This window comes from Corvus kubaryi, unplaced genomic scaffold (genome assembly GCF_017639235.1).
Source record: "Corvus kubaryi isolate FWS band 111438036 unplaced genomic scaffold, C.kubaryi_AGA036_p1.0 68, whole genome shotgun sequence".
NCBI lineage: Eukaryota > Metazoa > Chordata > Aves > Passeriformes > Corvidae > Corvus > Corvus kubaryi.
In genome coordinates, this window is record NW_024582056.1 from 177,993 (window position 1) to 200,717 (window position 22,725).

The 22,725-nt window shown below is 42.2% G+C and overlaps 1 protein-coding gene across 2 annotated transcripts in view; it reads right to left on the reverse strand.

The window, feature by feature from the left end:
- Window positions 1-22,725, reverse strand: part of CDH20 (cadherin 20) — a 119,184-nt gene that overhangs the window by 17,762 nt on the left and 78,697 nt on the right. For both annotated transcript variants that reach the window (XM_042048792.1, XM_042048793.1), the window contains exons 2-7: window positions 19,642-20,009; window positions 12,756-13,050; window positions 10,936-11,055; window positions 7,656-7,823; window positions 5,606-5,793; window positions 752-1,005 (exon numbers count right to left, since the gene is read on the reverse strand). In XM_042048792.1, the coding sequence (XP_041904726.1) occupies window positions 752-1,005; window positions 5,606-5,793; window positions 7,656-7,823; window positions 10,936-11,055; window positions 12,756-13,050; window positions 19,642-19,884 (1,268 nt within the window). In that variant the 5' untranslated portion in view covers window positions 19,885-20,009. The remainder of the gene's footprint in view (window positions 1-751; window positions 1,006-5,605; window positions 5,794-7,655; window positions 7,824-10,935; window positions 11,056-12,755; window positions 13,051-19,641; window positions 20,010-22,725) is intronic.

Below are 22,725 nucleotides of genomic sequence, written 5' to 3' on the forward strand. Positions count from 1 at the left end.
GATGAGAGAAGAAGCCAACCTGCTGGGATAATCAGTGTGCAGTCACTAGTTGCTGCTGCATGTTGTGAAAACTCCTGTGTGAGCTGGCCTCAGAGAAAAGCAGCCCCCTCTGATAAATGGGGCTGGCAGTGGCTGGCAGCCACTGTGGAAAAGAGTGCTATGATCACACAAATCTGCTCCTTTGGTTCCTTTCTGAGTTGCAGCTATGAAGCTCCCATGGCTGTAAATACACCTTTACCTTTCTTACTGCCTTACAAGAATATCTAGCTCTGCATCTTTGAGCAGACATTAGATAATTTAGTAGTTCTTTAATATTTTTTAGCATGCATTCAATCCACTTCAAAAGTAGCTGTGTGTTTGAGCTGTTGACAAGGGCAAGCTTTGAAACAGAAAGGGGAGAAAGGACAGGCAAGTCGATCACCTTCCCATCGGGATGGCAGCTGGTTCTCAGTGATGCCATCAGGTTTTCTGCCAGCAAAGGGGCACAGTCTGGGGTTTGTTTTTAATGTACACTCTCAGGACATGCCTGACTGGCCCATTGCAAGACTTGATGCTGACATCCTCCATACCACAGAACAGGAGGAGCTCCTGCATTGCTTTGAGAGAGCCCTCAGTATGTGAGGTCTGGTTTGCTAAAGCCATTGACAACCACTACTGGCTGGAAAGAGAGAGCATCTCTCACCCATCACTGCCCCACCAACCAGATGGACTAAGGAGTGCTCGTGGGGCCACACACAAAGAGAGGACAGACCTGATGGAGTTGTTGGTCACATCTGGGTCCTTGGCAGAAATGATCTGTATGGTGGTTCCAATCTCCACATCCTCGGGCACTTCCACAAAGTAGATGCTGGGTTCGAACACAGGAGGCTCATCCACATCCTCCACACTGATGTGGACGGTGGTGGTGTCACGGAAGGGTCCGAGGTTCAGGAACCGCATTTCCAGGTGAGGGTTGGCACCCTCTACTTTCAAGGTGTAGCTTTTCTTGCTCTCAAAACTTAAAGGCTGAGGAGAAAAAATATATCTAGCATTAGGCACACTGACCCATATCATTATTACTTTTAATTGTAAATGCAACAAAGATAAATATTTGCAGATGCAGAAAAAGCATTGAAAGACAGTAGTATTAGAAATGGCACTGTATAATTTTTCTGTCTTTGATAGTTGAGCAGAAAAGGCCAGGATAAATACTTGTAGATCACTTCAAAATACATATTCTTTCATTCTTCTTGCTAAAATGAAAATATAAGCAGCCACCCTGCCACTGCATTGTGATTCACACCACCTGTTTCATGCCACTCTTAGAAAAATACATGAAGAAACAGACAGTAATGGGAGTACCTGAAAATAAGGTAAGACAGTTGGTTCTTCAAAACTGCTCCTAGTGGCAGGAACAAGGATGCTCACACAGGAGGTGGAGGTCCCAGTTAGCATCCTCTTTTTTTCCCTGAGGACACTGGTGTCTTGTGTCTGAGAGCCCTGTCTGCCAAGCTGTTTCAGTGCTCCAGTGGGAGCACGGAGCATGGTCAGCCTCTCTTTCAAGTTCTTGTTCCAGTTTTTATCCATCATCTATCCTTCCTTGGAGCAAGGTTTTTTCACCTGCTCCTTTCAGTAAGTATCCTAAACACAGGTTCACAGTCCAGGTATGATGAGTGCTGGGATTTGAATCTGCTCCCTGCCTAGAGAACAGTTTAATTTCAAAGCAGTTTAATTATAAATAATCCCTGATATCTTCCTGTGGGAACTCTTCCACTTCATATGAAATGTGAAATATTAAATACTCAAGTATTATTTGAAGCAGGGATTGAGAAAGGTTTCCTTTTCCCTTTTCTTTCCTTCCTGAGACAATGGATAAAGGGGGCCAGCTTCCTCTGTTAGTAGTTACCTGAATTTGATTTCCTGTCTAGATAAAACTACTGATTTGGTATACATGGCTATAGAAGTAATTAATGCTGACACTGAACCTCTCAATAAATAAATTTTTCATCTCCCTTCCATCTTCTTTTCAGAGATCCCTGAAGAAAATAAGGTCTCTCCAAACCTTCTTAGAACTGAATGAAAAATTCCATATTTAATGTGCTACTTACCAGTCTTGGTAAGAGATAACTGAAAGGATTTGACAAACCAGAATCACAGTATGGAAGGACCAGTCCAAAATATAAAAAAAATTTCACCAGATGAAATACAGCTTACAGAGGATACAGCCACACTTCTCAAGTTGCAGTCAGAAGTTGCAAGCAATTATGCTGTGGTTAAATGGTCACAACCCTTTACTTGAATCATCTGGGGAGTTTTAATGCTGAAAACCAGCATGGCTGAATTCCCTTAGCTTGCACAGATTCTGAGCAAGACAAACTTTGTACCAGGAAAGAAATGGCTAATCTCAGAGTCATCCAGTGGGGCATACCCCTCTTTGTTACATGACTCACTTTCAAAAAGAGTGGCTTTATTTGTACACAGGGATTTGAGCATCATGTGTGGAATTACCACACACAGCAGCAGTTCATTCAGATTACAGTAAGATTGCTGCTGCTCCCATCCAACCCCTTTGCTTATTCTATTCAGCTCTTTCTATCTGAAGGCCAACCACCAGACTGATGCATGGAGATGGGCAGAAAAATAGAAAAGGAGGATGCCAAAGCAATTGGAAGTCAAAGGTGCAAAGATCATCACTGTAAAGTTCTCCTTCACCACTCATAACCCATTTCTTTCCTGCCATGCTCAGTGGTGTCCAGTTCTGCAGCCATGAGGCATGTACTAGTTTAAGCAGCATCAGGAGAAGATTTCCATGCTCAGGCATGGCAGCAGTATATACTATGGGCCTCAAACCACCTCTGAATTCAGTCAAGTCTTCAGTACTTGTCTGCTGCCGCAACAGCTTCCTTCTCCAGAATTGGAAATGTTGCAGTGACATATCAAAGCTCATGCTTTCACAGCACTGATGTCCTGCATAGGAATGCCTGACTAAAGACTGGCATTCTTGAAATTATGAAACTGAAAATCGCTCAGCATTTAGTACATGGGAGTAAAGAATGAAGTCTGGAATGGGAACTGCTTTCTTGTGCTGGGGACATGATGGTCCAGTACTGCTGGAGAAGCTGTGCAGTGAGTGAGACAGCACAAACTGTGCAGTCTGTGGCAGCAGATACAAACAGGTGATCCGAAATTTGCTCCTGCTGCCTTTAGTGCCACCTGGTACATCAGCGACTATTGCAGGCATAGCACTTGTCAGCAAGGATTTGGCGAGGTCTACAAATGTAATATCCCTTGCTGCAGAGTCATTATTGTCTACCAGTTGCATATTTATTCACTGTAAAAATAGCAGTAAGATATAATCACAGGACCAAGCAACATTTATTGTCCATCTGGCAAGGAATGTGCAATACAAAGGTGCCTAAGCCTATACTAAGAAAGAGGCCATTATATTTAATGATTTCCCACGTGAAGAACACTGCATGAGAAACATTGCATGTACACTAAAAAAGCTAAGTTATAAAAAGAGCAGTTAAATCACAGACACACTTAACAATTATTAAACCCAGTTACATTATTAAAACATATAATCACTCAGATCAAGTTAGAAAAATTAGAAAAATCAGAAAAGTGTGCTAGACCATCACATTTTTGATGCTCCTGTTTGCCTCGGACTCCTTCATTGTAAAAGGTGAGTTTCCCTCCTGTTTCTCTCCTGTGGTAATGCCTCAACACCACTGTCCTCCTCATCAGATTTGTCTGCCATTGGTGCATTCAAATTTCTTCCCAGTGTTGGTCCCATAGGGAGGGCAAGCATGTTGCCCTCTCCTGTGAACTGAGTATGCTGTAAAACATGCTGTAAAACACAGACAAGAGGAGAGGCAGCCCATGGAAAGTGCTCCTCATCCTTGTCCTCCTTCTGCCAGTGCTGACACAGGCACTGGGAGGTGCACTATGCAGGGGGGAGTTCAGCAAGAGAAAGTGATTGACCAGGGAAGGAAGGCAGGACAGGGCAGGGCTCTCTCGGGTGCTGTGCTGGCTGGGGAACCCACCACCCTGCCTTCCATGGGCAGTGCAAAAGGGAAGGCAGGGGAAAAGGAAGGTAGGGTGAGCATCAGTCTCCCAGGCAGGGAGTTTGGAAGGAACTGTAAATCTTCAGGAGGTGCTCAACATTTTGTGGGATTAGTAGGGTCTGATAAGTCACCACAACACCACAAGCAACAGTCTTGTCAACGACTGTAAATTCTGGTTTTCTGATGCCCATGCTAGAAGTGTTAATTATTTTTGGGAAATCTGTCAAGAATAATTAAAGGGAAAGATTATCTTACTTTTAAATAAGATTTCATTCTTGATTTAGACATTTTAGAAATTCTCTCTCCCCTCTCCCCCCATTTTGATATCCTTTTGTATTGACACCAGTTGAATCTTTTTTTTTGTTTCTTGAGTGGATCCAAAGGACAACTTTCCCAGTGTTTGGCTACTGATAATCACAGCATTATATAAAGCTAGAGACATACATAAAATGTTACAAATGTTTATGTACAGTAGGTGGATTGAGCAATATGTACCTGATGCCAGTACACTTCTAATATGATTGATACCATACATTTTATAACTCCTCTGGACATACATGAACATGTAGCAAAACTGTATTCATAATAACAAAAGTCAAGCTTATTGACACATTTACTCCAAAGAAACTATTTTCTTTCATTGATAAATGAGTGGAAAATTACATTAAAGTTTGCATTCAACATCTATTTTGTTCCAGAAGATATGCTTAACTTTAGGGACTAATATGCATAAACAAGAGCTGGGGAGAGGTGACCATAAATACATGCTTAAATGCTTTGCTGTAGGGCAGAGACTTGCAAGGTCAAAGCTCTCCCCTGTATTGTTCCATTTTAGTGCACAATTTAATCCCAGGCTATTTAAATGGAGACTATACTTCCTTATTAGTACACGAGATATGCTTAGGCAGAAATATGGTTACAATTTCATAACCTAGAAACAGAGTTGAACTTCTAACATTTATGTAAGATTGTAGAATAAATATCCTATAGCAGGGAGCCTAAGCAAAATACTCGATGCCTTCCTGCATAGCCTGTGGTACAGAGTACCAGCAGTTTCACAGCTGCCATTTTAGAGACAGCTTCTTCTAGCCTAATTAGCATTTATGGATCTTCAAGCAGCAATTAAAAAAAAAAACCACTGGCTGAGTTTTATTGGTTTATAAATAATTCCAAGGCATGCTTTATTATTGTTTGTGGAACACCAGAATGAAAAATATGTACAGTTCAAATGCAAATATTGATCTAATTTCTTGCATTGTAGGATAATTAAGCTACAGAGAATATTTAAATAGATAAATAGGGAATCAGAACATTCCTTTGGTGGGAAAAGACATGTTTATGCTAATGCTGTCCCCACTTTATAGAAGTTGTTCCTAGGAATGCAGTCTGTTTTCATATTTTAGCAATAAGTGCTAAAGAAATTGTGCTTTACAGCTGGAAAGGGGCTACTGTCATGTAATGGGAACCAAGTTACTGCTGGCGTAAGGGAATATTCCACACATAAAATGTAATCAGGACTGTTAGCCATATAAATTACTATAAAAAGGAAGCTTTTTTACCTTTCTCACAGTGATGATGCCAACTTGGTAATTAGGATCAGTGTTAATATCAAAGACATCCAGTCCATCTCCATCCACAAGGCTGTATTTCATCTCTGCATTAATGCCTTCATCCAGGTCTTTAGCAACCACGCGGCCCACGGTGGAGCTGACAGGAGCAGACTCCAGCACACTCATCTGATAATGCTCTGGAACGAGCAGCACAGAGGGAGAGAGGTGAGAAACCAGGCTGTGAAGAGGAACCAAAAACTGCACAGCAATGCAAAGAGCAGATCAGGGCAGGCCACAATGCTGCATGGCCTGTAGAGAGCCTGTAGTACCTCTCCCAAAGCTGTGGCAGCCGTGTGATTTCCTTTAAAAAGCTACAGCCCAGATAAATTCCCTGGGGAAGTTTTATTTAGGTGTTTGTTACATAAAAAGGTTTGTTGAATGGGTTTTTTTTTTTTTAACAGCAATACACCTGAAGATAGGAACTTCAACTAGAAAAATAGGGCAATTAACACCAGTGCTGTTGCAGCCATGATATAAAGCAGGGTATGGAACAGATTTAATAGGACAGGCATCTTTTTATTAGATCAGTTTGTACAGCAGGAATAAACATAAGTTTTGAGCACCAAAAATCCTTTCTCAAGTCCCTACAAACTTCTTTTCAGCCCTGAAGAAAGCTCAGGATCTTGTCAATTTCTTTCAAATTTACCAGTTACTCTATTAAAATGTATTGCCTCTCCCTACAAATACTGTCTTGAGCACATTTGTTGCATTGCTAATTTGCTTAGCAGCAAGACTGGGGAAAGAACAACCTGCTATTTTAAAAGTGTATTTTTAAAATATAAATGTTGTACCTAAAATACTTCTCTGGCATCATACTTTAAATTCAAACCTTCCTTGTTGCACCCTCTCTGTTGACTGCATCATCTATTGAGCTTTACAAGGCAGAATGACACCAAGGATGAGGTTTGATGAATTGTCATTTTTCTTAATCAAGAGTTTGATATCAGTTACAATTCATGTCACTTTCAAAACACAATTGGCAATGGTTTGCTTAACAAGTTGCTTTAACAGAAGAAGAAAAGTGGAAGTTGAGATTTCTTGATGATCTTAGTGGAACACTTTGATTTAGCAGTGCAACATGCAGAAACAGATGGAGAAGAAGAATACCAACAAAAAGAACTGCGGGAGTTTGCATTACTCAGCTAAATGATAAAAATGTCAAAACCAAAATGGCTTGAGATTGATTTACACCACTAGAAGAATCAGTTTTCTTAAAAAAACCCCAAAATTATATCTCTTGGAAGATTTAGTTCAATCAAAACTGAAAAGCTTCTTTCAAAATTTTAACCACAATATAGAATTATGTAAATAAATGTGATAAAAAAATCTTATAAACAAAGAGCAAAATATTGCAAATCTTGTTTTGAAGTTCACTTTTGTAAGTACAAAATAATGTTTCTGATAAGAGTGGAGTTGCCTATTTTTGCATTCCATTAACTATGGCTGTTCCATATCTTAGGGTTTAACTGTATATTGCCAAGGTTTAGATGAACCTTTCCCAGAGAACAGCCTGTATGACAACCCACTCCACAGTGGCAGCACAGCTCCCAGACACTCCCCTGCTGTGGCCTGGCTGGAGTGTTGAATAAATTATCTTTCAACTTCCAGCACCACCACATGTCCCTGATTTGAGAGACATCCTCTGGAGATAGGATGAAAGGACAATCGGAGCAGCAATTAGTAGCCAAAGGCAATGGCCATGAGGAGTCTAAACACAAAAGTTCTCCTTCCTGCCTTTTTCTGTAAATTAATTTCTCATCCTTTAAAAAAGGTGTTGTTTTTGATCATTTTTGAGGTCAGAAATCTTTTCTGAAAGGCAAGGTATTGAATAATTCCTTTTGACATCTTTCTGAAGGAGAGTTCCGTATCAAATCCAAAAAATTCTGCCCATCTCTAGTAGTCACTATCCTGAGTTTGAAAATGGCTGTCATGAGAGCAAACAGCAGACGTAAAACTCAGCCACCCCTTTTTTGCCTGTCCTGGCACCACGGGTACTCACTCTGTGGAAATCTGGGTGGATTGTCATTGACATCAGAGAGGGTGATGTTGACTGTGGTTGTTCCAGCTAATCCTCCCAGCTGTCCACCCATATCCTTGGCCTGGATAATCACTTCGTAATATTCTTTTGCTTCTCGGTCCATGTTCATTAGAGCTGTTCTAATTAAGCCTGAGATTGAGGGTGGAAAGGGGTTTGGGGAACAAAAGAAAATGGCAGTTAGAGAGTATACAAAGAGGGTGGAGGGCTCTTGCTCCTGCATCCTATTCCCTCTGTCAAGAATGAGACCTGCACTGAATCCCACCTTTCCTGGCAGAGTAAAACTCACCCAAGTGAATCTAGGTTAACAGAAGGTGTGAATTTTAAAGAAGCCAGTTAAAATGCATCAGCTCTGGGACAGGCTGTCTGTTCAAAATTAAAATGTTGCCTTCCAAGGAAAAGCTTTTTGGGAACAGTGTGCTACGTCGAATTAAGGCCCTGCTCAGGATGACTATCTCTGCACAAAAACTGGAAGTGATGTGCTTTGCTAAAAAATCCATCAAGACGAGTTTTCCAGAGTGTTCCTAAGCACGCAGTCCTGGAGGCCACCTGGCATGAGCCCGCGGGCTTTGCTCGTGTCCTTCGAGTGCAGAATGTGTGGAGATGCCGCTGCACCCGCTCCGGAGGGGCCACCGCTCCCCGAGACCGCAGGGCGTCCCTTCCCTTCGGGGTAACACTACTGCGAGAGGACATGAGGTGGCAGCAACACTTCTCTTTTGGAGGCTGCGAGCGCCGGCCCCGGCAGCGCTGCCGGTGCCGCGGGAGTGCCGGGCGGCCCCGCTGTGCCCGCACAGCTCCGCGTCTCCCGCTGCCCGTCCTCCAGCCCTCCCGCCTGCAGCACCTCCATCGAGCAGCCGGCAGAGCAGCCCGGGGATGCGCTGCCAGGGGACACTCCCTTGCTAGCGACACGTTTGGGATGCCCTTCGGGGTGGGGGCAAGTGTGTGTCAGCCCCAGGCACCATCCCGCTCGCACGGCTCAACACGCAGCACTTGCACATCAGGACACTATTAACTTGATTGATCTGCATTTAGTCTTTATTTTTAGCAGAAAGACAATGTATGGGTTTAATAAAAAAGCAGTAAAAAGATACTGTGTTGGCAATTATCACTGTGTGTGAAGGGAAGAAATAGTGACCAGTACGGAACAACACGCAGTGCGCTATTTTAATTTTCCTGCATGGAGTTCTTCTGAGCCCCATCCTGTAAAGCTGAGTGCCTCCTGTGAAGTGCTGTAGTTCCTCAGCTCCCATGGATTTATAAATAAGATATGAAAATACTTAGCATTTTGGGAAGTATTTTCTCCATATATGAACACTTTGTAGGGAATTTCCACTCTTGGCTTGACCTAAAAAAAAGACATCAGTGCCTAAACCCCAGGCATGCCATGCCTATCTTTGGGGCCTCCAGTCCCTAGAGGAGGGCTAGTCCAGGACACCAAGACTCAGAGCCAGATCAGGTACCCAGAGGTGTAGCAATGCAGAGCAGGGAGCATCTGATGCTGCTGCACACAGTCTGTCTGCAAAGAAATGCTAAGGATAGCGGTGAACATTAAACCCATCCTTAGGGCTATGGGAAAGACTATGGGAAAGGTTCAGATCCTCAGGTCTTCCAAATAAGTGTGCTGGAACCATTTCTTTCACTAAACTGAGCGAGGTCTGTGCTCTTAAGAAAACAGTAAAGAGCAGAGGTGATGTCCTTTCTTTTCTATAACAGCCAGATGGTTTCTTAGGAAGTGGGAGACTTCTTTTATCTTGTAGGGGAATATGATTGTCAGGCTGTAGAAATATCCTGGAAAAAGGGAGGAGAAGGCTCTCAACTTTCCTTTGAAGTTGTGCTTTCACATAGACACTTGTTCAGCACCTGTGAGGACAGTGACAGAATAGGAATAGGAGCACACCTCTGGAACCAAGAGGCTGCGTTGGGAGGTAAATGGTAAGGAATCCAAGCGCTTCTAGAGGAGGACTGTACTGAAATAAGGTGTCCACTATTGGGTGTTTTAATCACTATCTATGAATACAAAGGAGCTGTAGGTCATTTATGCTCTAGCTCTGTGTTAGAAGAATGTCAGAGCTGCAATTGCATTTTGTGGGCTACCAAATCCCACAGGGTGAGTTTGCACAGGGGAAGCTGATTACAGTCCTGTACTTGTGATAGGGAAATGGCTTATGGCCCACAACAGTGCTTACCCTAAATGGGAGTCCAGTTGCTGACTCTGGCAGCTAAAGGCTGAGGCATCTCTGAACCTGTTCAGAGATGCAGATCTAAGTGACTGGGAAGATAATAAGAGGAGAAAAAGACCTTTTCTGGGTTAAATACCCATAAAGTACATGATTTTGGACTTAAGGGCCTCTCTTCTGTATAAGCTGCATCCTAGTGATTAAATCTGTACTGGATCCGATCCTGACTATTGGTCCTTTGCTTTCCTAGAAATAATTTGGTACTCAGCAAATCTGTGATTATGCCCTTATTTGTCTGTGGTTGACACCTGATTACAAAAGGAACATTAGTAGTTTATTTATATTGTAAATATAAACAAAGCTGAGAAAATAATATGCCACACACAAATTTGTCTTTGGCTAGAGCACCTATCCCGTAAACTGCTAACTTCAGAAGTAGATTATTCAGTGTTTTTCCTATGTTGTCCCCTAGGGCTCTGCAGTGACTATCGTCTCTTGAGTTTCTGACCTTAGCACTACAGATGCCCTTTAGAAACTGTCAAAATCTGTCAGATTCCACTTTTGAATATAAACCTTGGATATATACAGAAAAGAGAGAGAGAAAGCAAGCAAAACAGAGAGGGTGTCCTATAGATAAATGTAAGGTTATTAACAAGAGCGCCCTTAGGTAAAAATACTCCAGATAACTGCATCCTTTAGCTTGCACTTTCCAGTCCTGGCTGGTTCATAGATTTTTTTTCCCCTAAGCCTTGTTATCAACTAGATCTGTTGAAGACATTTTTCAATGATAAAAGCAAGCAAGAGTATTTACAGCACCAAACCCATCCAGATCCTGAGTTGCAGAATATGGTCATTCAGAGGAATATATCACTGGAAAAAGCACGTTCTTCTTCTGGAACTCACTGCCACAGCATTACTTTACCCCTCACATAGTGCTGCTCTGTTTTGGCTCCAAGCCACAGAAATACATTTCTCTGACCACAGCAATGATGCACTGCCCTTTCTTTCTGCTTGCAGCTTTTTCTTTTGGTTTTCACACTGACTCATTCCCTGATGAAATAACATACCTGTCCGAGAGTCCACAGAGAAATATGGTTGTCCTTGGAGGATACTGTATACGACTCTCGCGCTGTTCCCATAGGTTGGGTCATCAGCATCTGTCGCTGTCACCTGGATAACAGAGGTGCCTGACAAAAAAACCATCAAGGTAAGACCTTGTGGGATAAAGAGCTGGCAGGAAAAGTACACAGTTCAAAGTAAATTGAAATGCCTAACAAGAGCTTTCCCCAACCAAACTTTTTCACTTGATGCTCATTGTGCTTGTATTTACTGCTCATATTTGTAGCTCATTAGCACTAAAGGAATTAATAGGTATTAATTCATCATGCATCTATAAGAAGATATAAACCAGCAAGTACTCTATGGACCACAGTTACAGAACTGCTGAACTAACAGTACTTTGTTATGGCTGGCAGAGAGATGGTAATTATATACTGCTTGCTTCTTTTCCCCTTGTCTTGATTTTAAGTGTTATTAGGAGGCAGCTCAAAGAAGTTCCATAGCTCTGCTGACATAAATCATTAACTGTTGTAGCAGGCCCATAGATGCTGTATGTTGACTGAGAGATGGAAATTGTACACAAACTGTGAGCAGGAAGGGATGTATCTCTGAGATAATCTCTCTGTGGGATTGCAGTTTACATTGCACGGCCTAGAGATTATACACTGCTGAAGTGCCTTTTGGAACCCACACAGAGGCATATATACTTCTTTTTTCAATTGTTTTTCAAGGTCTGCTTCCTCTGAAGCTAGTAATGGCTTGCAGGTGATGTAATTTATCAAGAACAAGGAGAAGGTGAGGCACAACTGAAATATGCGTGAGTTTTGACTCCTTAAAATGTCAGACAATGCCTTTATGAATGTATCTAGCCTTCTACATAATGTTTTGTGTTAGAAACAAATCCAGTGTTACTAGATAAGCACTTGAAGATAAATGTGAATTCAGGCTAGCCATTACCATTAAGAAACATTATTTCTGAGTGGAACTTTTGTATTTGATGCCTCTCTCTAGTTTTATGCCAACATAATATTGAAGAATGAGGAATTGAAGCATATCTGTAACTTCAGGACATGAAATTTATATGGTATTATTTTCTCTGCAGTGATGTCACAGAGCCAAAAAGCAATAAGCAAAAAAACAACTCAAAAAGAAAGAAAAAGAGTCCAGAAAAAGAGTATTTTATGTGATTATTTAATTTACTATATGGAAATGATTTCTCCTGACTTGTGTAGATGGAAAGCTACTGTTTGTCTTCTACATTGCAATAACAGGAGTGTCTTCAAGATGGTCCCATTCTCTAAAAGTGGAGGGCAAATAGTACCATAATCTCAGGATTCACTGGATTTTGTTTAGTGCAGGCTTACATGGATTAGAAGGAGCTAATGATTGCTGTAATTTCTCCATGTTTTCAAGGGCTCCTGGACAGTAGTTGAGCTCTCAGTATGAACTTGATTAGGTTGCTAAGACTGTGTTATTTTTGGGATGGTAATAGTTGTCTAATGGTCATTACTATTTCTACCATCTGATGTCAGAGGAGAAGGGGCACTATGTTACTACAAATTGTCTGAGCATGGCATGTTTGATTCACACCTTTCTTCAGCTCTCAGGCTTCCCTTGGCACATTTTCTTTCAGAGGGGCTGAGCTGATGCTGATGTAAAGCCTGCATTCCCTTTTCTACAGCAACCAGGCACCCCAGGGTGAGCTCCTCTGTCCTGCAGCTCCTGCGCAAGGGGCAGAAGCTGAGTTCAAGGAGTCAGGGAATTTGTGTTTTGGTGACCATCTCCAATTTTCTTATAAGGGAAAGAGACTCCACAAAATTTGCCTTACCCACAGGTGACATTTCCGGAACAGAGGCTACGTAAGGTCCATCCAGGAACTTGGGTTCATTGTCATTGATGTCTTGGATTTTGATGATAAACTCTGACTCTGGTTCCATCGGCCGGCCCGTTCGCCTGTCCAGAGCCTGTGCTCTGAGGGTGTACTGTGACCTTTCTTCCCGGTCCAGCCGCTGAATGGCATGAATGTCCCCTGTCGTATCATCAATTGTGAACACAACGCCAGCTCCCTCTCCTGAGAGGATGTATTTTATCGAGCCATCTCCCCTGTCCATGTCAGAGTGGAGCTGTGGAAAGGAACAGGATGCAATTAGACCGTGCGCTGGGTAAACAGCTGCTGAGAAACACTGAGCACGTGTTCGTGCCGAGCATTCTGCTCTCACTGTTGGGACTCACAAGGTAGTTTTAATGAACTTGCTTTGCTGAAAGAGGCAAATAGTAAAGTCTGTATCACATAGTTGCAATTAAAAACCTTCTCCTGTCTTCCTGTTTCTCCACCCATGGCTGTGCCAAAAGAAAAAGCAGAGGCATCCAAACAGGAACAGGCTCTGTGCCTTTTTGGAATCTCACTCAACACAATAATTATCTTTTACCTGGTTGCAATGGCCACTGGGAAGATTTGGGATAAAGTGAGGTCAGCAAACCTGCAGACTATTTGCTCACATGGCTTAAGAGGAGTCAAATACTACAGGGGTAGCATAATGGTGGGAGAAATAAGGCAAATCTGTTTGGGATCAAGGGGAAAGCAGAATGGGAGAGCTACTCAGTAAATGTTATGGTTCAGTAAGTGTTATGACTTTTTCCATTAAATTTTAGTAATAAAATTAGTCTGGATCCTTACAACTTCAGGAAGGAATACTGTCAAACAGTAGGTAAGGTAAGCAGCAAGAAACAATTGCTTATGACCATGGCAAGCTACAGAGATGAGAACCATCCCAGATTTTCTAGGAAATTAGCAAACGGATTTATTGCATGACTGCTAATTAGTTCTGAGCAGCCACAGATAGCTGTGAATGCAACAGAACAGAGAAAGAGTAAACGCAGTACTAATTATGATCTAAAACAGGGAAACAAATCGTTCTGGGGACTACATTCTGTTAAACACCTGGTTCCTATGAAATACTGGAATGACTATCAAAAGCAATCGAATTGCTTAATTTCACTCACACTATGAAAATCTGCAATGATATGCTCGCACTTCCACACTTTTGAGGAACAGAGCATAAAGACCAATGCCCAGTGGTGGTAATCATTCAGTCCCAAAAGACAGCAAGGCAATAGACTTGAAGTGCAATAATCAAAAAGGTTCAGATGTGAATATGGTTTTCCAGTGTGATTATCATTTTGGGAGATGAATAGGATGAACAATTATTTAAAAAATAGTGAAAGTGGGCTGGATTCAGTTAAGCACATTTTGAAATGCATATACGAGCAAATCATCTCAGAAATATGGTCAGAATTAAGTGTGTGTTTAGTGCTTTGATGAGCTTAAAGGACATATGGGAATAATTTTGAAGGATGGGGCCAAACACAGGTAAATATTTGTATTGGAGAGAAAAATCTTAGAATAGTAAACTGAATATATGAACACAGGATTGGTAGGATTTGAAGAAAGAATCCAAACAAATGGATAATTTGTGTCGAAAAGCAGAAGTCAAACTTTGTACATTTGATTACAGGCATTCCTCTCAAGAACGAAAGAAGAGATCTCATCCCTGAGCAGTTTAAAAACATAAAGAATTTATAGGATAACTTACCTCATAGGAAAAAGTTTAATAGGGGTGTGGACAAAATGACTTATCTGACCTAAGCATTTCTAGTGCCAGTGGAGTACCTCCTCAGCTGTTTTAGGGCACACGATCCCATTGACTGGGGAGAGGAAAGACCTTTTCCCCCAGCCAAGGGTCTGGTTGGAAGATACTCATTCTCTGTCTCCCTTACTTGCCTCTCAGGTAGGTCACCTGACCCACGCAAAACTTGGACCCACTCCTGGTTTTAGGGCAAGACTGCTTTCAGCTGAGGTGGGATCCTGTGGTTTTCCATGGCATATCCCAGCCTGCAGACAGGTGTGCATGGAGGTGGCCCACGGACTCCAAGTGACTGCTGGGAGAGTGAGATTTAAGGGCAGCAGCACTGCAATGTGTCTGCAAGAGCTGAAGGTGCAGCAGGTTTGTGACAATGGCTGTCAGGCCACTGGTATTTCCCTTTCTCCTCCTCTGTCTCTGTCCCTGCAATGGCTACTGCATCTGAGAAACATTGATCCTTTTGAGGAAAGCTGGCAGCTCTCAGGTGATGTATTAACTGAATGGCGGAAGAACAAGCCAGAAAAATTTGGCAGGGGTAAACAGTTAAATTTAGATGGCTGCCATGTGTATTAATTCACATGCAGGCACTAGGACTGCAAACTGGTGTATCTTCAGGAAACACCATCTTGTGATTAATTTAAAAAAAGACAGTGGTTGTCATTACCCTAAACACCCATAATTCAGAGATCATCACTGTAGGAGCTAGTAAACAAGATAATTCCAGAAGGAAGACACTATTATAGCTTTTCAAATTGATTCAGAACCACTAAGCTACATCTTGGGTGTTTGTTTTAGTGCGTAAGTGCACCAGTGAAAGAATGCAGCTGCTGAGACAGATACAGATGTTAGACCTGACTGGGGAATTAGAGCCAGCCCTGATGGAAGAAAATGTGTTTTGGAACAACAAGTCCTCATTAAATAAGGAAAAGAAAAAAAAAAAAAAAAGAGAAATAAGAAGTCAAAGTCAAATTCAAAGTCAAAGAAAAGGCAAAGAAAAATGAAACAGAAAAGAAAGAGAAAAATGAAAAAGAAATTTTAAAAAAGGAAAAAAGAAAATGGAAAAAGAAAAGGGGAAAAAGAACAGGAAAAGAAAATGAAGAAGGAGAAAAAGAAGAAGGAAAAGAGAAAGAAAAAAAAGCATTTTTTGAGATAGCAGTAGGTGTTCAGGACTTTTCAGAATACTTAGAAACAAATAATGAATCAAACTAATGGGTTAAATTACACCTTCTGTCCAAAGCCCTATTTGGAATAAATGCAGTTGTGAAGGGAGCAAACAAGGAGTGAACATGGCATGCTATTAAGAATTTGGGAGTACAAGAGGATCTCTGTCTAACTGTGATTTGTTAGAAACATTGGGTCTCAACCAAGGCTAGGCAGTAAGAAATGCTAGCAACACTTTTGCAGCTTCTTGTATAACCTGCTCTTTCTAGACAAAGCAAAAAAGAGTATAAAAGACATAACACTGCCAGACTGCAATAAATCTGAAAGAATTTGGTGTCTGAAGGGACTGAAGCTCACCCCAAACCTAATATCAGGATGCTGTAGTTTGGAGTGTAAAAGTCACTGTGTCGGAAAGGTGATCTAGTTTTAAGTTGGCTCTGTTTTATGGATGGTGCAATAAATTGTGCTGCCATGTGGCTGATACAGAGTAGGAGGAATTAATTTGTACTTTCTCCTCCATATTAAGGAATGGGTTATTGGAGGAATAAAGCTGATAACTCCTGAGAAATTTTTAACTGTGTCAACCCGCATTGCTTCTTTTGATGAGAATAGTACAAAAAAATGAGGATGTTACATCTGCATTGGAATGACACATTTCCTGGCAAAGGGCATGTGAAAGAGGGTAGTGCTGCAGTGAGCAGCTCAGGGGAGGACTCACACAGCTCTGCTAACCAGTGTGTGTGACTCCATCCTTGATGTGCTTCTCCCTTCTCTGCTTCCAGGGAGGTAGCACCTGCAGGGGATTTTTGTAAGGATGCATGAGTGAATGCGGTTGATGTACATTGATAATCTGCAAAGAGGTTGCGTTTTATTCATTTATTCAGCTGCTGCGGTTCAAATGCTTCTTTGAAACAGGGTTAGGGAGTCTCCAACACAGCAAAATGGTGAAGTGTATCCCCCGTTCAATTACTGACACAGTGTAGGCTGCTCAGTGAATGTAGAAAATACCTGCTGTAGCAAATGAAGGGGCTTTGGTTTCCCTAGTTCATCGTATTAGCCAATAATGGCTACCTCTAGGAAAACTGAAGCCTTGTATTTATCTGTGACAGGATCAGGAACCCTCTGAAGCTGAAGTGCTTTAAATCACTATCATGAACACTGATAGAAAAGCAAAAATTGTACCGACTTCACATCAGGAAGTTTCTTTCATTTCCCTGTCCAGAACATATTTTGCCTTAACAGTTGTGTAGGAAAGTTCATGGAATCATAGCAGCCTTGGAAATCATATTAGGCAAGCCTGGACCTATGGTTCAAGTCAAGGTGCTTTTGTGGTTGCTCCAGTCATACAGAACCAGCCAGAACCAGCTGTACAACCAGCTCTGTGCTATGCATTGTTTCTCTTTCTGACGGGGGCTTGGAGAGAGCAGATGGATAAAAGCAAGGCCTGGCTATGAGGATGTTTCAGGATGTTGTGGGTGGTATCAGTCAGAAGAGGCCCTGCCTGGCCTGGTATGGGACCCAGGGCTGTTTTGGAGGGCTGGTGTGAGCAGCCAGCAGCAGACTGGAAGCCCTGTTGCACCTCCGCCCCACTCTGTGCGAGCCTTTACAGAGCTATTTTTGAGTCAGCCTGGGGTGACTTGGGCTGAAAAATTTCTGGCCTGCCAGAACAATTAATTCACCCCACAGTCTATTCCCTGCTGACTCCTTTCCTAAGGATCCCTAAGACTCAGGTGGGGCGATGAATTCTGGGAGGCTGCTGCCTCGTGGGAGCACCCCTGCCTCCGGCTGGGTGAGGCGAGGGGAAGCCTTGGCCCCACAGAGCCCCCACAGCCCCCATGGCACGGCTCGGCTGGCGGCTCCGCACCCGCATCGGGGATGGGACACAATGGCACGTGTGAGCCCCAGAGGCCCTTTTGGCAGCAGAGTTCCCTGGGGCCGGGACTCCATGGAGCACTGCCGAGTTACGAGTCTTTCCGAGCAATCCAGCCATGTCAGCTCAGCAGTGCGTGGGACTAATTGGCCCTGTTAGCCGTGGGAGCTAATTAGCCCTTGCGCACCCCGGTGCGAGCACAGCCAGTGCGCAGGCAGACTTGGAGAGAGCTCCCCGACGGCAGCTTGGGCTTCAGAGTGGCGGGCACGGGCTGTGAGGAGCTGTCTTGGTGTCCTTCCCTTGGGCAAAGCCGAGTGGTGGCAAGCTCAGGAGTGCTGCTGACTGTGCCAAGTGCATGTGCTCCTAATGACATTGTCGGGTCTAAAAGATGAGCCAGTTTCTCCCTGTACTTGTTTTACCTAAGATTTGGCTCACAAGTAGAAGCCTGAAGTCATTTCAGATGTAACTGAGAATGTGAAATAGTAAGTCTGGCCCTTGTTCCAAAGCTGGGAATTGCATGAAAACAAATATTAATTTCTTTAATCAATAGAGATATCAAGAGCTGAAAAGCTAGGTGCACAGATGAATGAAGACTAATGAGGTCTCATCTGGAGGCAATCGCTAGTTATGCCATTGCTGTGGGAGGAAGAAGAGCTCATCTTGCTGTCAGTCGTGCAGGGATAATTTAGGAGGAGGTCTTTCGAAGCTGTGGATTCATTTTGATTTATACTGGTGTGACTGAGAGCACAGTTTAGCTCTATGGGGTTGTAGAATGATAAATATGAGTCCAAACTGGGCCTCTGGATATGTAACATTTTTTTTCCCTGCAGAAGGATAACTTGGAAGGAAAAATGGAGCCTATATCATGTAAAAAATAAGCAATGAAATGTGAAGGAATTGTTTTCTGACATTCTAAGTTCTTTGTTTTTCATATATACCTATACATAGTCTCCACTTGTCATAGCCATATCTGATATTCTAGGCATGTAAAATCTTGATTGTATTGTTCAAACACTTAAGTACATTAACTCTCTCCACATTTTTGTCCAGATTTGCCACCTTGGAGTAGAATAGAAGCAAACTTGATGCTGACCATAAAACTTTGAATAACAGGATCAATACAGGGTCAGCGATTCAGGGTATCTCAAAACAAAAAAGGAGGATGGTTATAGTGAGGCAGATTGTGATGGCAGATGTCACTGGTCTGATTTCCATCAGCTTCTTTCTCAAGGAGACACAGGAAAGTAAATGCCAAATATTACCAAGTATATAGGATGAGCTCAGGAACACATTTTACACATATCTGTACTGATGGGTAGGTTCTTGGGGTATAAGGGATCCAAAAATAGGACCCTTCATGGTTGGATTTAATGACCTGTCCCTTTACACTTCTTGATCTGGAGCAACTTCTCTGTAGTCCACAGAATTAACCTGCAGCCAAGATATGGTAAGTCAGAAGATAACTCTGACCCTGGAGATTTGCAGAAAACAAAAACTGAAATGTCAGTTTTCAAGGGAAACTCGCTATTTAATATGATTTTGAATTGCAGCTTCTAGCTGACTTGATCATGGACAGAAGCATGATCACAAACTCTTCCTTTCTTTCCTAATCCTGTGACAGGATCAGGAACCCTCTGAAGCATCTAGCTGACTTGATCATGGACAGAAGCATGATCACAAACTCTTCCTTTCTTTCCTAATCCTTATATGTCAATATAACCTTGCTTTGCTTTGACATTGTAGGAGTCCCTGGAAAGATTGCTGCAGATTTTCTAACACTACCTCAAATTACAGATGATGATTGATGCAGCAGATCTCTTTAAAATAGGCAACTATATTGACAGCCCCTTGAAGCAGAAATTCTTCCCAAACAAAGGTGACATGGGGCAAAAGCTCTTGGGAGCAGAAGTGAATTTAATGTGGATAAATTCACTGCCAGAAAGAAGGCAAAGGCACTTGTGGAAACATCCCATGTTTCACCACAATCTGCAGATACACAGATGGATACACTCTTCCAGACATCCTCCTGCTGCAGGTCTTACCTTCCCAACGTAGAGAGGGTCAGTTCCTGTGTATTCCTCCAGAACAAAAAACTGGTTCCACACCCAGCTCCTCTTCATACGCTGATGCAGCTTGTCTGACAGGTTGTCTTCTTGCCCTTCAGTGAGGGGCCTGGCACTTCCTGACAGCACAGTTGTAGTAAGGTCCATCAGTCCCCAAAAATACAAGGAGACGCCAAGTCCAAACAAGTTCTTTGCATTGCTCATTCTACCTGAAGTCCACATCCGTATACTAGGACTGACTTAAAAGTCCAAACACAGTAACTTGGGTCCCTTGAGAAAAAAGTAGGTCCTCTGTGTAGTCCTTTGAAATGTCCAGGAGAAATCCTGGTTCTCAGAAACACAGTATCCTGTAAAGTCAAAGGAAATTCATAAGAGAATGCTTTTTTCCTCAAGGCAAATGAGTTTCCTCAATAGGTAAATATGCTATAAAGTATTTAATCTTCTATATAAAATTGTAACATCAGGATGCACACCTTTCGAAACCAGAAATACTATTACCATATAAGCTGCAGACCTGGAGCCTTAGGTACAAGAAACATCAGGGTTTAGTCAATTAGCATGAGATCTCTACTTTGCTAATTTAGCTGCAGGGTTACTTTATGATATTGATTGGCATGAGCTAAGTGCATACTCTTCAGAAATATTTATGACCAGAAGTCCTCAGAGAATATTTAAAACCAGTTCACTCTGGAAAATTATGATAGGTGGAGAACAATATTTGGCAACCATCTTTCTGTTTGGAAACTATGTCATTGTCATTACACATATATCCATGCACACGTCTACATAAATACAGATATTATTGCTATATTGCAAACCTTGAATATAATTTCTAGCAGCTTCAAGTTATTTCTAGTTTTAATTATTCTTTCAGCCTCTCTGTTGCTCTTTGAATTCGGGTTTCACACTGCTGCCTTGTCTCTGAGGAGCTGATTGCTGCTACAAATGCAACATTTCTAGAATTTGAATGGTCAGTTAATCATTTTATGACCCACAAAAGGTTTCTCAGTGCTGGTGGCTATGTACTGTATGTCCAAGCAAGTCAAGCTAACACATTTCTTTCCTCCACAGGCCTGAAAGACCTGTTTAGGCAAAGGAATGCTGACCTCTATCAGAGGACACTTTCTCATCAGTCTAGGGTCTTTTCTTGTCATGAAGTCAGTTTAGTTGGTGATCTCACTCCAGGCTATGGATTATAGCAAACCTTTCCTTCACCATTTTGCTGAACATAATGATCTAGTGCTGCACGCAAGTTACTCTGTCAAAACACTCCATACATCCTCTGTTGGCCCAGTATTTTTGCTGTTCTTTTAAAGAACACTTCTTTTTTTGTGACAGACTCATTAGGAAAGGCACATGGAGCTCTGAGACTTAAGAAAGTAGTTCACCCTTCTTTTTACTGCTGTTCTACACTTAGGTGTTTAGGCTTAATTAATTGTTTTATCCTGTGGAAATAAATGTAGCAGGAGATGGCTGTCAAATACTTACAGTTGAAATCCTTGAAAGATTTCAAAATCATAAAAAGTATTTTTGACAGTTGCATGACTTTAAAGACTGAGGCAATGCAACATTTTTAACAGAGAAGAAGAGAGTATTTGTGAATTCCCCAGCATTGAGGCTGGTAAAGCTGGAGAACTGGGTACACTTAGAAATCTACTGAAACAGAAATTCAGAAATGAATCCGAAAGTTGGCTGAAATCTGAAAATGGCAGTGTAAATCTGGAAGAGGTTTCCACAGGGGGAGTAGAGCCAGAATTACCATCTAAGACTAATTTCTACACAAGGTAATGTTTCCAATTATAAAGCCTAGAAGAAGTGTGATTACACAGCGCTGCTAGCCTATACAGTTGTGAAGTGTAGCAAACTAATGGGTCCTTTACCTTGAAAAATTTACAACCTAAGACTGAATAGATACAACAAAGAAAGACAAAACTATAAGCACAGAACATGGTAAAATTCTTCTAAGCAAAGCAATGTACAGAACTGCTGGTTGTTTAGACACTGGCTACATAATATCTTAGGATTTATTGTCTGCAAAGCCAAAGAATGGGGATTTACCTAAGCAGTACAAGCCCAGAAGGACCACAGTAATCTCTGTGTGTCTGTCACTTAATGAAGAAGGTGGCAGCTTTTTGTAAGAGGCAGAGACAAGGCTCACAGCCCCTGCTGATCCCCACAACCGAAGGAGTCCAATAGTATGCAGGGTTTGCCTCTCTCTGTCCTGTGACGCCTTCGCTCCAAACAGCCGACACACCTCTACACTGGGGAAAGAAGGCTGAAGCCCTCTGCACGTAAGCACGCCCACCATGCTCTTGGCATGTTCTAAACAGGAAGTTATTCTCAGCAAAATCAGGGGGAAATTATTTACAACCCATGTTTTGCTGGTGAGTAAATGTGGGGAAGAGCTTCCCACCACCCCCCAACGTAATTTGAGGGAACCCACCACTGGCTCTGCCATGCAACAGGAAGAGAAAGTGGGGTCAGGCTATGATCCAGCAGCTAAGGTCCTGCCTGGATGGGCATTTAAGAAATTCCGGCTACTGCACAGATCAGTTACATCTTTGTTTATGTGACAAAGAGGTGATACAACATGATGGACCAATTTCTGTGGCAATCAGAATTGTGTTTGTAGGTGAGTTCTCAAACCACAAATTCAAAACTAATGGTGCCAGATGTCTCCTGCAGTTAAGTTCAGCCATCAAGGATCAACAGTGCTTAGGCGAGATATCACTGTTAAATGAACTTGCAGAGTTACTAGTATACCTGTAATGAGGCGATAGCAAAAGAAATCTGGTCATCAGGATGCTTTTCATCCACATGTGTAAGTCAGCAAGAAGCAAGGTAAGTAAAAGCAGTGGAAAAAACGTCAAGAGTAGGGACATAAATGCTTCAGGCTCTCTGTGGTAACAGCTTTTGTCATCTGAATGTGCAGTTCCATGAGGAACCTTTCTTGAAAACAGTGTGCAACCCAGTGGTCCCCGGGAGCAACATCCCTAAGAACATTTATTATTCCAATGGAGTCTTATTCTGGGGTCTTGCAACTATCAGGAAACTTGCCACTAA